The sequence below is a fragment of the Nuphar pumila genome, chromosome 16, assembly GCF_984573655.1.
Source record: "Nuphar pumila chromosome 16, dmNupPumi1.hap1.1, whole genome shotgun sequence".
NCBI classification, from domain to species: Eukaryota; Viridiplantae; Streptophyta; class Magnoliopsida; order Nymphaeales; family Nymphaeaceae; genus Nuphar; species Nuphar pumila.
Window position 1 is genome coordinate 1,681,137 of NC_143264.1, and position 14,783 is coordinate 1,695,919.

Genomic DNA, 14,783 nt, shown 5'->3' on the forward strand with positions numbered 1-14,783 from the left:
TATGGAGCATGGGTGAAAGCAAACAAGAAATGACATAAACACAAATATAATACGATGCAAAACCAACATGCATATAATTTTTTAATATGAAAATGTAGAAAGTGTAGGAAAAGCTTATAATTTTTTAATATGAAAATGTAGAAAGTGAAGGAAAAGTTAGTGAAAAGTGACGGAAAGAAAGTGAGATAGAACCAACATGCGAGCTTGTTATAAAAAACTTATAATTTTCTAATATGAAAAATGTAAAAAGTCAAGGAAAAGTGAGTGGAAAGTGACATAAAGTGAGAGATAAACTGTAATAAAACTAAAAAAAATCTATTTGAAGCAAGCTTCTCACTAAAAGAAATCTAAGTTTCCAATATTCCCAAAGTTTTATCAAGTTTTTCCACCTTTAGAAAAGGCAAGGTGTTTCCTGCTTCAGAAATGAGCTTCTAAGAAAGAAGAGTTAATTTCTCCTTGTAGCAAAAGCTTCTGGTAACTCACCACCGAGGTGGTATCCCATGTGGTAAGACGGGTCCTGTGCCAAGCTGAAGGCCCAGGTTCGAATCCCTCTCCCACATGGGGGCTTAAGAGGTATCTGGTAGGGGTCTGCCTAACCCCAGCTTGCCTATAAAAAAAAAACATCTGGTAACTCGGGTTAAATCCACCCAAAAAATGACAATATGCCATCAAAGAAGGTGTTGATGAAAGCCACGAAAGCTTTAGTGGTAACTGGTGACCTCAAAACACAAATATATATATATATATAATGTATTTTTAGCATATCACATGATTCGATCTCAAGTACGTCGATAATAGAAAAGATGGTGTTTTACAACCCCAAAGGCTACAAATATGTGGTTGGTGACTAAAAGATTTTCCTTGGCTTATCTCCCGAAAAACTAAAACAAAAAATTAAATTCCTACCCTAATTTGATTGTGTCGGCTAAAAGATATCAATATATCGGATTTTATCCGATATCCGACCAACTCGGACTCCATTTAATGGATCTTTTTTCTTTTTTTTAAATAGAGAAAAAAAACATAATGCTAAGTTAGAATTATGGAGACAGACATTGGAAGCAAAAGATTTTAAGTTGAGTAAGAGTAAGACAGAATACATGGAATGTCGATTTAGTAAGCAACGAAGTAGTGATGGGAGTGTAGTGAAGCTTGGTGAGCACGAAATACCGGTAGATGATTCTTTCAAATATTTGGGATCTATCATTCAAAAGTATGGAGAAATTGATGGAGATGTAAATCATAGGATAAAGGTTGGGTGGATGAAATGGAAGAGTGCAACTGGAGTGTTGTGCGATCGTAGAATGCTATTGCGGTTGAAGAGAAAGTTTTATAGGATGACTATTAGGCCCGCTTTATTATATAGTACGGAATGTTGTGCTGCCAAGAGACACCATATTCAAAAAATGAGTGTAGCTGAGATGCATATGCTGAGATGGATGTGTGAAAATACAATAAAAGATAAGATTCGGAACGAGGAGATACGTAAGAAGGTAGGCGTTGCTCCCATTGAAAATAAGATGAGAGAGAATCGTTTACGGTGGTTTGGACATATTCGACGAAGGCCTAATGATGCTCCAGTTAGAAGGATGGAGAAATGGGAAAATATATTAGTTAAAAGAGGTCGGGGTAGGCCTAGGAAGACATGGATGGAGGTGATAAGAAAGGATATGAATGATTTGAACCTCACCGAGGACATGGCATTGGATAGAAATGAATGGAGGAGAAGGATTCATGTGAAAGACCCATAATGATTTTCTTTGTTGGTTCATATCGCCGACCCCAATTGTTTTGGGATGAAGGCGTAGTTGTTGTTGTTGTTGTAAAAAAAACATCACCTACAGCACATTGGCTGGCCTCCGGATGCAATATGTTTTTTTTTGTTTTTTTATCATCGAATCCGATAGATATTCAGATTTGATGAATGTTTGAATCTGATTACATGTAAAAATCGGATTTAGTTCTGTTTAACTAACACCCAATTTAGTTGGATTGGATGTTGACCACATCCGACCCGAATCCAAATCATTTGCAACACCATTCCCCACCGTCGGGCTATCAACGATTAACGGTTCAGGTTGGATTTTGTCAACTAAACCTCAAACCCTCAATTCAAGGCGAGGAAGATCCAACTTCAAGAACAGAATATTCGATGTTGTACTTACTCAATCTTCGGCTCAGTTTACACCTATACAATAAATAACAGAGATCCAAATACGTTTTTATCCCAAAAAGTTCATCACTCATAAAAAGGGAAATATAGCATTATACTGCACAAAGAAAAAAAAAACAAAAAGTTATATCATATTACCAACACAATAATATAGCATCTCCCTTGCAAAACAAACACAAAAGTACAAACAATGCAGCCAACTGAGCAGTGTGCATATGCAGAACATTGCACCATTTTGTTTAATTCAGAAAGCACCAAGCTGCACCTTATTAGTCTGCAATTCATCATCCACAAACGTCGCAGACGGCCCCTTCACCTCCCCAGACTCTGATACCAAACTCGGGCCCCGGCCGACGTCGCGAATTGCGATCCCCAGAGGCGGTTTCCTAGCGAAAGATCGATAGATCCATGCGAAAGCCGATAAGCCGGCGACCGCCATCAGGGCGGCGAAAGCGAAGGCGAAGACGGCACCGGCAAGGAAGATGGCAGCAGGGACCAGCACAGGGCTGAAGAGCAGCAAGAAGGGGGATGCTAACAGCAAGACGGTGAATGAAGCCAAGAGTGAAACGCCTATCATGCCCAGCAGTGGGCAGGCTATGGCAAGAGAGAACAGTGTGGCACACAATATGGTGCAACCTCCTCTCATTTAGGGCCTACTCCCTGTCTTAGCTCTTTGCAGTTGCACCCTTTGGTCTGCCATTGAAATCTCTCTCTCTCTCTCCTCTCTTCTCTCTTCTCTCTTCTCTCTTCTCTCTCTCTTGCAGGTTTGTCTTTTATCATAGACATCTCGTGTCAGTCTGTGACACGTTTCAAGAAAGGTGACACAGGTGTTGGCTGATCGTGAGTACCCAAATATGGAGGGGGACTAAACCGGGTCGGACCCTATAGATAGGGAACTGGGTCAACTCACACAATGTTCATGATACAGGGTACAGATCCAAATAATACTGATTAAGGTCCAATCCAATAAAATGGGTTTTTCCTACTATAAGATTCAAACATTGTATTCAAAGCATTAAATCCACTCCTTACGAGCAAACACTTCAGACTGTTACTGCATTATGTGATACAAATTACAAAAAATACATATAAAATATGTTACTACTTAGCAAACCATTTTGTTTGTGTTTGGTTCGTTGGGCCGATTTTCCTGTCTATCGAGATATAGTGTATTTTTCATCTCCAGATGCACAAATAAGTTCCATGTATATCTCACTAGTTTTAGTTAGTTCATTTGCCACGCTCGGGTTGGCAGGTCGTGTCAGGTTTTGCCACCCCTAGTTGCCATCCACAATGAGATTAAGACTCTGTTTGGGAGGCAGTGTTGGAGAGGAGACGAGAGTGAAGAAAAATGGGAGATGAGGTAGTTGTTGTTGAGCACAACTTTGAACAGTAAATAGTAAATTTGCTCTCATTAAGGCTTTGAATTTCACTCTAAGACGAAGATTACAATACAAATTGCAATATAAGAAAAAACTTTCAAATAAAATTTTAATGCTAAACTCTCAAACAACTCGCACACAACTCACCAAACTCTCATAAACACTCGAGGACCTCAACTCACGTCTCACTCTGACTTGGTGCGTTTGAGGGTCCATTTGCTCTCTATTTATAAAGAGCTCCCTAGTTGTCCATGTGATAAATGTTTCAACTCCACTAACCGTACGAGTCAAAGAATATGACTGGGTTCACACTTTTCTTAATCACACTAGCCCAACATATGTAGCCCACCTTGGCCCAAGTATTTCATATTAAGGCTAACTATTTTGGTAAAATATTCACATTGAAAGTGAGGGTCATATCAACAATCTCTACATTTGCCCAAATCTTTTCAAGCACAAATATTTAGTAGATTCAAACACTGCTTAACATTTTCCACCATTGCATCTTTCTCTATGAAGATCTTATTTGCATTTGTTACATCTCTCTGGAAGTGATATCTTACTTTAATGTGTTTAGTTCTTGACTAAAATAATTGATTCTTCCTCACGTATATAGCATTTTGATTATCACATTATAATATGATGATCCCTTGTTTTCCAATAATCTCAGTCACAAGCCCTTTCAGCTAGAGTGCTTTCTTTGTAGCTTCACACGTTGTCATGTATTCAGCATCAGTAGTTAATAGTGTCGCCAGACAAAAGTGTTGATTTACAATTAAATCTCTAATAAAATAGAAATCAATATATTCGATCAAATTTACTAACAATTTTTCATCGCCATTGCCTTCAAACAATATTTCAATATTTTTTGTACCTTTTAAGTATAGAAAAATTCACTTGACAACTAACCAATGTTCCTTTCCTGAATTAACCATGAACCTACTGATGACACTCACAGCATGTGAAATGTCAGGCCACTTACATATCATTGCATACATCAAGCTCCTTACTACATTTGCATAAGTGACATTTTTCATCTCCACCATTTCAACTTATGTTTTAGGGCACATTTCTGTTGATATCTTAAAATGTGGTGCTAAAGGAGTACTTGCATGATCAATATTGCTCATGTGAAATCTTATGAGAATCTTTTTGATATAGTTGTATTTAGTCTGCTACAACTTTCTCGATTTTCTATCTCACTTGATCTCCATCCCATGGATCATCTTGGCAGCACTGAGGTCCATCTCAAAAAATTTCCTCAGTTGCACCTTCAGTTGATTAATATCTAACTTTTTTTATTTGCTCATTTTTCTTTAAGAGCAATATCTTGCCCATTTTTATACCAAGTCATATACTTTGACTTGCCACATGCCAAAGTTAGCCTTTCGTGAGAATCTCTCCATTTCAAAATTTTCAGCAATAGCTTCCTCTGTCATTAAGAAAGTATTCAGAAAGTTAAGAAATATAGCTTTACAAACAAAGAACAAAAACAGTACTTTATGCCAACACCTTCTGACTAGAACAAAAACCTGGCTCCCATACCACTTGTTGAGGACAGGAATAAGCAACAAATAGCAATGGGTTGAAATCAGACAATTCATATCAAATTGGCTTAAAATTGATTTAATAAAGAGGTCCAGTTAGCTCCCTTATAAAATCATCTGATTACCTCGAATCAAGCATAAAAAACTGGAATCAGCCTGAATTGGGGTTGACTTAGTCGTCTTCTTAATATTTTTTATGTTTGATATTGTATGATCCCACAGGTCTTGAGGCCAGATGGCTACAAATGAGGCAAATGTGTGCATGGCTCAAAAGTTGGGTGATAAGACACACACAACTTCTTTATTATGAATATACAAGCATCAAGAAGACAGATTTCACAATCACACTCAAAGATGCAAAGTTGATGCAATCGACTTATCTCTCAGTGTGGTTAAAATATTGAATTCAGAAAGAGAGTCCAAACTGCAACTCTTTCAATATATAAGAAGGCTTCATGCGATTTGCAATACACATGGACACCATGTCTTGTCCTATCCTATTTGTGTGTGTCCTTGTTCAATGTGGACAAGAACACATTTTTTTCAAGTGTACAGGGTGTCATGTAGTTCCCTACTCCAAGGAGAATAGTGGAACTCCCCTGAACATGAAAAATCATCCCAAAGGGATGCACTGGATGTGGTGTCCCACTTGTTCATGCCTCCAGCATTCACGTGGGAGTGTGGGCCTCACCATTGTGCAAACAACTGACATGATCGTCCGTTCAAGCAAACACACCCAAGAGGGGTCAGTTTTGGCTTGAATGCAGTCATTACTAAATCTGTCATAACCAAATCGAGCCCAATTTGCCCACCGGACTGTACACCCAGCTTCAACCTTGCACCAAGGGACACCCCTATAGATTTCAAACTCGTGGCACTCCTTGTCAGATGATGCCGGCTTCTTGGTATTGGACTTGGTCATTCCTCAAAAACAAAAAGTGAACGAAAATTCAAACATATGTCATGTTAATTCATTGAGGCACACAAAACATAATCAAATTCACAAACTTTTCTCAAGTGGCATAGGCCAGGAAGTCATGAACATTGTTGAGGATTTCCAAATGTTCCTACAACCATTGAATTTCATGAGCTTGGTAGATGTTTATGTCAACACCATACACTTTTTTTCATGTTTATTGCACTAAGTAACTTCATTCGAAATCGGAGACCTGGTTATGCTGGTCGGTTGCTTTTTCAATGATATATAACTCTGTAAGTGACCCTTCAACCTTATGAAGCCTTCAACTTGGTCTTTTAAGAAAGGAGTGTTGGAATATGGATTGGGATTCAACCAGATGTGATCTAGTTTGACATGGGTACATCATAGGATGGCATGACTCATGAGAATTATACACTACAAGAAGCCTATGGATTAGCGACGACTTAAATTCGTCGCTAATCTGACGCTAAACTGTTTAGCGACAGATAACTTTCATCACAAATTTTTCGACGCTAAGTAGTGCCAGAACTTATCCGTCGCTAATTAGCGACGGATATGATTCATCGTGAGTCCTTCACTATTTTAAATTAGCGATGAATAATATATGTCGCTAATTCGTCGTTAAATTTAAAAAAAAATACTCGTTGATGGCGCGTTCTCCGGTAAAGAACAATTTTTTTTAAACAGAACTGACGCGTTTCAACGTCGAGACATTCTTCCGCAATGAGCCAGTCACGGCGGGAGAAGGGGTCGTAGTGGAGACGCGATTCGACGAGGGAGAGGCGGGACGGGCGGTGGAGACTGGCGAGGGGCACCGCCGGGAGGAGCGGTCAAGGCAGGCGGCGTAGCTAGGGTTGACGGGGGAGAACTTTCAGGAGGCGTCAGACTAGACGACGATGCGGAGGATGGAGGTGTCGTTGGTGCCCGAGCATGAGGAAACGGGGACGGAGGGATCACTGCAGAGCACCAACTAGCAACATCTCTATCCATTAAACAAAAATAAAAATTTAGCGAATTATTTCAAATCATCGCAACAGTACTTACCCAACATTCCACGGTTGCGATCGAAGAACCCATAGAACGAACCTGGAAACACAAGCACCACCCCTATCCTTTAACGAAAAAAAATAAGCAAATTAGTTGCGCGTGGTGCGAGAGGTGCCTGAGAAGGTCGACCTAAGTGGTGCGGGAGGTCGTTGCGCGTCGTCAAAGGAAGGGCGGGGCTTCTAGCGTTCTGAGAAGCGCCTCAGGTGGGGATGGTTTAAATCGAACGGGGGGAGAGAAAAACAGAGGTAGAAAAATATTTGAACGGGGGGAGGAAAAATTTCGCGCCTCAGGCGGGACAGTTTAAATCGAAAATTAGCGATGAAATTAGCGAGGAAATTTTTTCGTCCCTAATCCGTCGCTAATTAGCGACAGATTAGGGCTGAAAAAATTTTATCGCTAATTATCATTTTTGTAGTGTTTTGGCGACGAAAAAATATTGTCGCTAATTAGCGACGGATTTAGCGATAGAGATATTTTCGTTGCTAATTTTGCAAATATTTCAAATGTTAGCGACAAATAGTTTTTGCTCGCTAATCTGTCGCTAATTTGCGACGGAAAAAATATGTCACAAATTTTCATCGCTAACTAGCATTTTTCTTGTAGTGATAAGGCACTTATTACACCTGCCCATGCAGGAAGCGGATCAGGTCATGCTGAACATGAGAGTTTTTGCTCATGCCCGTGCGATTTGCATTTTAAAAAACTCAAAAGTCAACAAAACCATGTGGCATTCATCCAAAATGCAAACAGACAGCCACGATGTCCGCATGAGCAAAAACGCTCATGCTCAGCATGACCTGATCCGCAACTGCCCATGCAAGGTAACCACCTATTGTGGAAACCGCTCACTCGTCTCACTACAAGCTTCTCTCAGAAGTCTATAAAGAGTTTGATTGCTTGATGAGAACAACCAAAGAGTGTTCTCTCTTTCTCTCATATGAGTTTAGGGTCCTGCTCACCATCGACATGATGTTTTGGGCTCATCGTGGGCATCGATAGGCTGAGGAGAACACCAAATACCTGTGTGCTCCAGTTTCATCTATGGCGTCTACCTATATGTATTTTGACTTTTATATTTCGGTTTTATTTGATAAACACCAACAAGGAGTGCCTACATAAGGATTCGAACATGCTCCTTATCAATAAGTCCAAGGCCATGTGAACAACCCCTTGGGGTTTGGCAGTAGAAATTATTTCAAAAAGATAATATTCAAGAAAGCCCATTTGGCAGTAATCTGTTTCACTATTAAACAGTACTTGTCTGCAGTTGACTTGCTAATTTGGTCATGTTTTTGAGAGAGGCCAGATAGGTTTACTAGAAACCAACAATAATTGAGGGCCAAGTTGGTATGATGGGCATGTGCATCAGACCCCGTGCAACCAATGCTAACCCATGTGATGATGTGTCCCCTCATTCACATGCTCCACCGTTTTTTCATTCTTTTCTTACGGTTCTTGGTTCTTACGTACAGTCTCATTGATTACCCTCATTTCTTAGGCTCGCCTTGGTTCTTGAATCCAATTTGAGATCCTCAATTCGATTCTCAAATCTGATTTAAGGTCCTCGGATTCGGATCCGAGAAATGTGAATCTCTAGTCCAACCCGCCAGGTTTGGGAAAAGAAGTGAGGATCTCTCTTTGATATATATATTACGTAAATCATAAAAAAAAAAAATGAGGATTTGAGATACGTTGCTTGAGAGCCTCGGATATGGCTTCGTCCCTAGCTAACCTTGCCACATTCAATCCTCGGGTTTGAGATCAGAGGCTCTCTCTCTCTCATCTTGGGTTCGGTCTGTCTTTGGCGCAGCAAGCGGTGGCGATTAATCTAAAGGTCGTAGTTGTTTACCACTTGGTGGTTCATTTGGATGGCGTGCAACGATGCCTTTTTTCGAAAATCTCTAGTCAACATTAATCATCTTGAGCAAACAAATTTAATGGACGTTTATGTGATTCTGTGTATTCATCTTCCCGATCTAACGTCTCCTTCTATTGTCGCTCTGCTCCGTCCAAACCTTATTGGTTTTGCGGCTCCTAAGTGAGCCGCTTGTTTCTGATCTGTTTTTGTTCTCTTTGAGTTCAATTTTGTTGACCCTTCTTGTGACTATATATATATATATATATGAGTGTTCGTAAGGGCAATTGTTGAAGATTTGTTCATTTGATTTTGCGCAAAATGAACATTTAGTCGCGACCACCGCTAAGTCGATTTTTGCGCAAAAAATGACCAGTCTCTCTCTCTCTCTCTCTCTCTCTCTCTCTCTCTCTCTCTCTCTCTCTCTCTCTCTCTATATATATATATATATATATATATATATATATATATATATATATATATCAGCAATGGAAAATCTTTGGTTAACTAGAATATGTTAACCAACGAAAATTTAAAAAGGAATCAAATCCAAGCTGGATTTTGTACTTGATCCAAACAAAACCCTGGCCCGAGCGATGTGTGAGTCCATTTAATGATACCATAAATGAACCTGAATCAAATGAGAGTACGAGCACTTTTCAAGAGTTAAAACAGCAGAGAACATTATAACTGATTGTGGATCCAGCGAGGCCCTTGTAGATCCATCATATCCTGGATCAGGTTCAATTCATCCTTTCCAACCCGGGTCTGTTTGTGTGTCATGGAAGCCCCCCCAGCAGAAAGTATTGCCACGGAAATTCTGCAGGGAAAGAGGAGTTCGTGTTTGCATCACCATGGTGGGGCCCAAGGAAATGCACGGGTTGCATGCCTTTCTAGGACACACAAACGGGCCCAAAATATGACCCACTAGATTCCACGTGTAGGACTGTAAAAAAAAAAAATTCAAATGTAGGACCAATGCTGTCAGTATCGGTATCAGCCCTGTATCATTTGGCCAACGATTCAGGTGAATTCATCCGATACCGGTACTCAAGTGAATCGTTCTGAATTGGCCAAAAAATAATTAAAAATATTACGTGTCAATAAGAACGTAACATGTGTTAAAGTCATTAAAATAATATTAAAAACAATTTTATGTATTTTTTATTTATTAAAAAATAGCCGATTCAGGGGTGATGCTATCAATTTTCTGCCGATATACATATCGGCCGATACTGACAACTTTGTGTAGGACTGTAAAATAGTTTAACATGAGTTGAGAAAGACAAAAAACCCTAGCGAGTAGGATCAATATCTAACTAAACAGGGACAATTCATATCTGGATCCAGATAAACCTGGACCCACCTTGATTCTCAGTGGATCCTACCCTTTTACAGACATGCATAAAAGAGTTACGCCCTTTGGATCAATGTTGTCAGAATCAGTTTCTGAACCTATTAATTTTTTAAATTCAGAGAAACTGCCTGAGTCGCATAGTTTTGAGTTGGCCTTCTTTAGATTTTGATTTTAATGCAAATTCAAACAATCTTAAAAGCAAAAATAAAATAAAAAATAAAAAACAGGAAATTGTATGAAAATACAAGAATAATGTAAATGATGACTTATAAGGCCAACCAAATTTTAGAATATGCATTTAATGCGTAAGCAATATAATACTCAAAAATTATCATAGTTGTCGTAAAAGGTATAAAATAAAAGAAAAATTTACAAACGCCCACCTAAGTTTTTGTAGTAATTATAAACACCCGCTTAACCTTTGAGATATTACAAATAGGTGCTTAGATTAAGAAAATAACTAAAAAAAAGACCACCTAAACCAATCATGTACCTGTAACTATAGTTAGACCCTAGTTAACTTGTACCACAAGACTATTGTACCCTTCTATGCCTGAAAATGATAACCCCACCTAACAGATCCTCTTCTACATTGTGACATTTTCATATTTGTTGGATTCCAATTAGGGCTGGTAAACAAGCCAAATGAGCCTAGCTTTGGCTATTTGGCTTGGCTCGTTAAGGATACACCCCAGCTCGAGCGAGCTCCGCTCATAAGCTCATCATCAGCCAAGCTTTGCGAGCTGGTCATGAGCTGGCTCATTTTCTTTAAACAAAATTAAGTATGTATACTATATAATGCATATAATACATATATAATATATGTATAAAATATATAATGTATAAATGAGCTTATACGAGCCTAGACAAGCTGAGCCGAAGCGAGCTTTTCATGTTCATGCTCAGATCATTTAGCTAAACAAGCTGGCTCGTAGCTCGGCTCATGGAGCTCAATTTCTAAGCTGAGCTGAAGATTGCACTCTCAAGAGTCCCAAACACAGTGTGCTCAGTCTCCTTTGTGGGCCACAAACCTATATCATCTATATTGAGATCATGCAATGGAGATGGGCTAAGGTGATGCACACCTTGCAACAGCAGAAGAGGGAAGAGGTTTGGATTAAAAAAAAATTTGGTGCTTCTTCATTTTGAACCATCATGTGGTTTATTGATTACCCCAAAAAAAATGATGAGAAAAATTGCACCTAACCCTTGCACAAAAAGGGAACGCTGCATAAATATTAGTGGGAAGCTGAACGTGACCGAAAGATAATGAAATCACAAAAAACACTCCAATAGTAAAATCCTTTTATAAGTAAGAAACAAAAAGAACATAGAGACAAAAAGTTGAAACCCATAGCACATTTCAAAGAATATGAAGACTTTTACCAAGGAGAAAAAGAGAGTAGGGGTGGCTCGTGTAGGCGGGTTGGCGGGTCAGCTATACCTCAATACAAACCTGACCCGTTTATTAAACGGGTCGGCTGTCACGAACTTGACTCATTTATTAAACGGGTAACCCGACACAACATGGTTAACCTGTTTAATAAGCGGATCGAGTCGGGTAAAAGGGTTGGTGGGTTGGTGGGCAGGTTGGTGGGTCGGGTTCGGGTAAACGGGTTGGCGGACGAGTTGCTACATCTGCTCGAGAAAACCCTAAGTTTGAACGAGCTATATCTCTAGAAGCAACCTACGAAAGCAATGCAGGTAATTCATAACAGAAAAAAGGAAAGAAACATAGTCTTTCTTGAACAAGACTCACAGAACGCGGGGCCGTCGGCATTCTCTCCACAGCCCTCGGCTCCAGAAACCATCAGCCAAAATCCCCTACCATAGGCCGGAAAGCTCCTACCTTAGGCCGAAACCAGTCGATCTCCGACCTCAACTCGGACAACGGCTGCAAAGCGAGCGAGAAGCAGTTCTCCACCCTAATTTTCAGGACCGAAGAAGCCATCGCATTGAGCATCCGGCTCTCCCATTGGAGCACAAGCTCTCACTCGAGCGCAATCTCCCTGCGGACCTCCTCATCGATCTGGCACCTTCTCTTGACGTCTGCCGCGATCAACTCCGCGCGGATCTTCTGTTTCTCGATCTTCCATCGTAGAGCATCCCTCGAACTTAGGGTTTTCTTGAGCAGATGTTCGGGTTTAATAAACGGGTTGACGGGCGGGTTGGAGGGTCGAGTTCGGGTAAACGGGATGGGTTGACTCGCCCGCCTAACCCGCTTATTAAACGGGTCAGACGGGTTGGCATACCCCTAACACGAATCTAACCCATTTAATAAATGGGTTAGGCGGGTTGACCCGTTTACGACACGAACCCGTTTAAGCCAAACCTGAACCCGACTAAGAAGCGGGTTGGCGGGTCGTGTCAGATTTTTTCACCCCTAAAAGAGAGACAACACTGGTGGCCAGGGCTCTGGCTAGTGGCTCCTCAGTAGATGTGCCCAACCACTTTAAGGCTCTGTTTGGAAACTAAGCGTGGGAGGTAGCTGGAATGAGAAGTGTGCCAAAGTCATTTGGGATGGATCTAGCAGTAGGAAATTGTAGAAATGGGAGTATTTGACACCTCCAATTTCACTGTTCACTTTTACCTAGATAGGGATGGCATGGGCCGGGGGGAAGTGGGGGACAATGTCTTCACCTTTGTCCCGTTTTAAAATTTTGTCTTTCATCTTTGCACGGGTTTTGATTTTAACCTCCATACCTAGTTCATTCTCAATTTCATGTCTTTCATTTTAGGTTCAAATGGGACGAGATGGGGCATGACCTTATTTTTTTACTCTTTTTGCCATTGCCATTGTCACCATCTGCCATTAGAAGAAAGAGAGAAGAGTAATAGAAGCTAGTGTAGCTTGTTAAAAGGAGAAGAAGAAAAGAGAAGAGATTCAAAAAAGGGTTTTATGTTATATATATATATATATATATATATATATATATATATATATATATATATATATATTTTGTAATATGTATAAGAGTATAATAGTAATTTATTTTAACAAAAATTGTGGATTTTGATTTTAACATCTCATCTCCCATCAATTCTCGGTTTCATTTCTATCTCCCATCTAAGCAAGGCGAGGCAAGGCCAGGCAGGGTGGGCCCCTATTTTCCCCAATCCACTGCCATCCCTGCACCTCGATGAGGTGGTAGTTGCCAAATACTGTACCGGTGCTTATTTTGATGACCTTCTCAATGCTCTTTCCGTATTAATTTCAGCTTTTCAAATACATTTCAACAGTTGTACAAGGGAAAGTGGTAAATCCCCAACTGAACCGTTCCATTTATCCCAAACAAATATGTGGATTTGCTAAAGCCACAAACTTTTAGGGATTTTATAATTGCATCATTAGATACCACCGACCTGAAGTTTCCAAACAAGGCCTAAGTGAAACCCTAGCATATAGAGAGAGAAAAGTTGGGCCAGTGGAGCCAAATTTTGGTGAGGGTGGAGAACAATTCCCCGATCAAAACTCCGGCGGGAAAAAAACAACAGAAACCTTTTCCATTGGGTAGGGTAAAATGGTCTTTTGGCATAAGTTAAGAGTTGAGAATAGACTAGGCGGTTGTTTATGAGTTGTTTCCTTTACTCAAGTGCCTATTTGTAATAACTCAATGGTTAGGTGGTTTTTTATAATTAGGTCAAAACCTAGGTGGGTATTTGTAAATTGTTCAAAATAAAAATAAAAAGTTAGTTTAACCGAAAAAAAAAAGTGAAAAGACGATCCTATTTGAATCAGCCAATTCAGACCAATTTGATTCAATTATAACAACATTGCTCTGCAGGTTCTATGGAAGAGAGAGAAAGACTAGAATATAAGAACTGATTTTTTTTTTTTTTTTATAACCGAAAGAAACCACACCCCACACGAAGAGCTAATCGCATTGGCTCAACCTGTCATACTTATGGTCATCGTGCCGGTGGCGTAAAACTACAAGGCTGGGACCCTGTCCTCGGGACCTATGTTGGGCATAGATTGTGCAGAGGGAAGACCCCTATGAAAATCCAACCTTCACCACTCATCTAGCGGCCAAGGCCCCACCCCACTTAGCCATTCCCCTTGGGGCATGAGAACTGAAAATATGATAACTAGTGTGAACCATGGTTTTCATGAATTTTTTGTTTTTTTGTTTTTAATCTATTCATATGAATGTGATCTACATGCCAGCTCTTGAATCATCCAATTATAAAGTATAAACAAGATTTTTTAAGGCTTTAAAATCAATGGCTCATAATCTTCTTAAATATTCAAGCATTCAAAGATCACAATTTTCATCAAAAATAAACAAGCCAATGGTTGATTCCGAGCAATTTTACCATGTCGAACACATCTACATTGTTGGATTTGAAAAAAAACAACATAGTTGCCATATTTCTACTTCTCATATTCTACTCTCTCTCTCTCTCTCTTACATTTAAAATGGGATTCCACTAGATAATTGCACCTCAATTATGGAGAACCATCTTTATCTTGGTATTGAG

At 39.8% G+C, this 14,783-nt stretch overlaps 1 protein-coding gene across 1 annotated transcript; it reads right to left on the minus strand.

Annotated features, from left to right (window-relative positions):
- Window positions 1-2,417: 2,417 nt before the first annotated feature.
- On the minus strand, window positions 2,418-2,819 carry LOC149812631 (oleosin H1-like). Its single transcript, XM_089992262.1, has one exon. The coding sequence runs from the start codon at window positions 2,817-2,819 to the stop codon at window positions 2,418-2,420; it is 402 nt and encodes a 133-aa protein (XP_089848388.1).
- Between the last annotated feature and the right edge of the window lie 11,964 nt (window positions 2,820-14,783).

What these genes read in the sequence shown, in the direction of transcription:
- LOC149812631 (XM_089992262.1), bottom strand. Translation starts at nt 2,819, where the DNA reads ATGAGAGGAGGTTGCACCATATTGTGTGCCACACTGTTCTCTCTTGCC.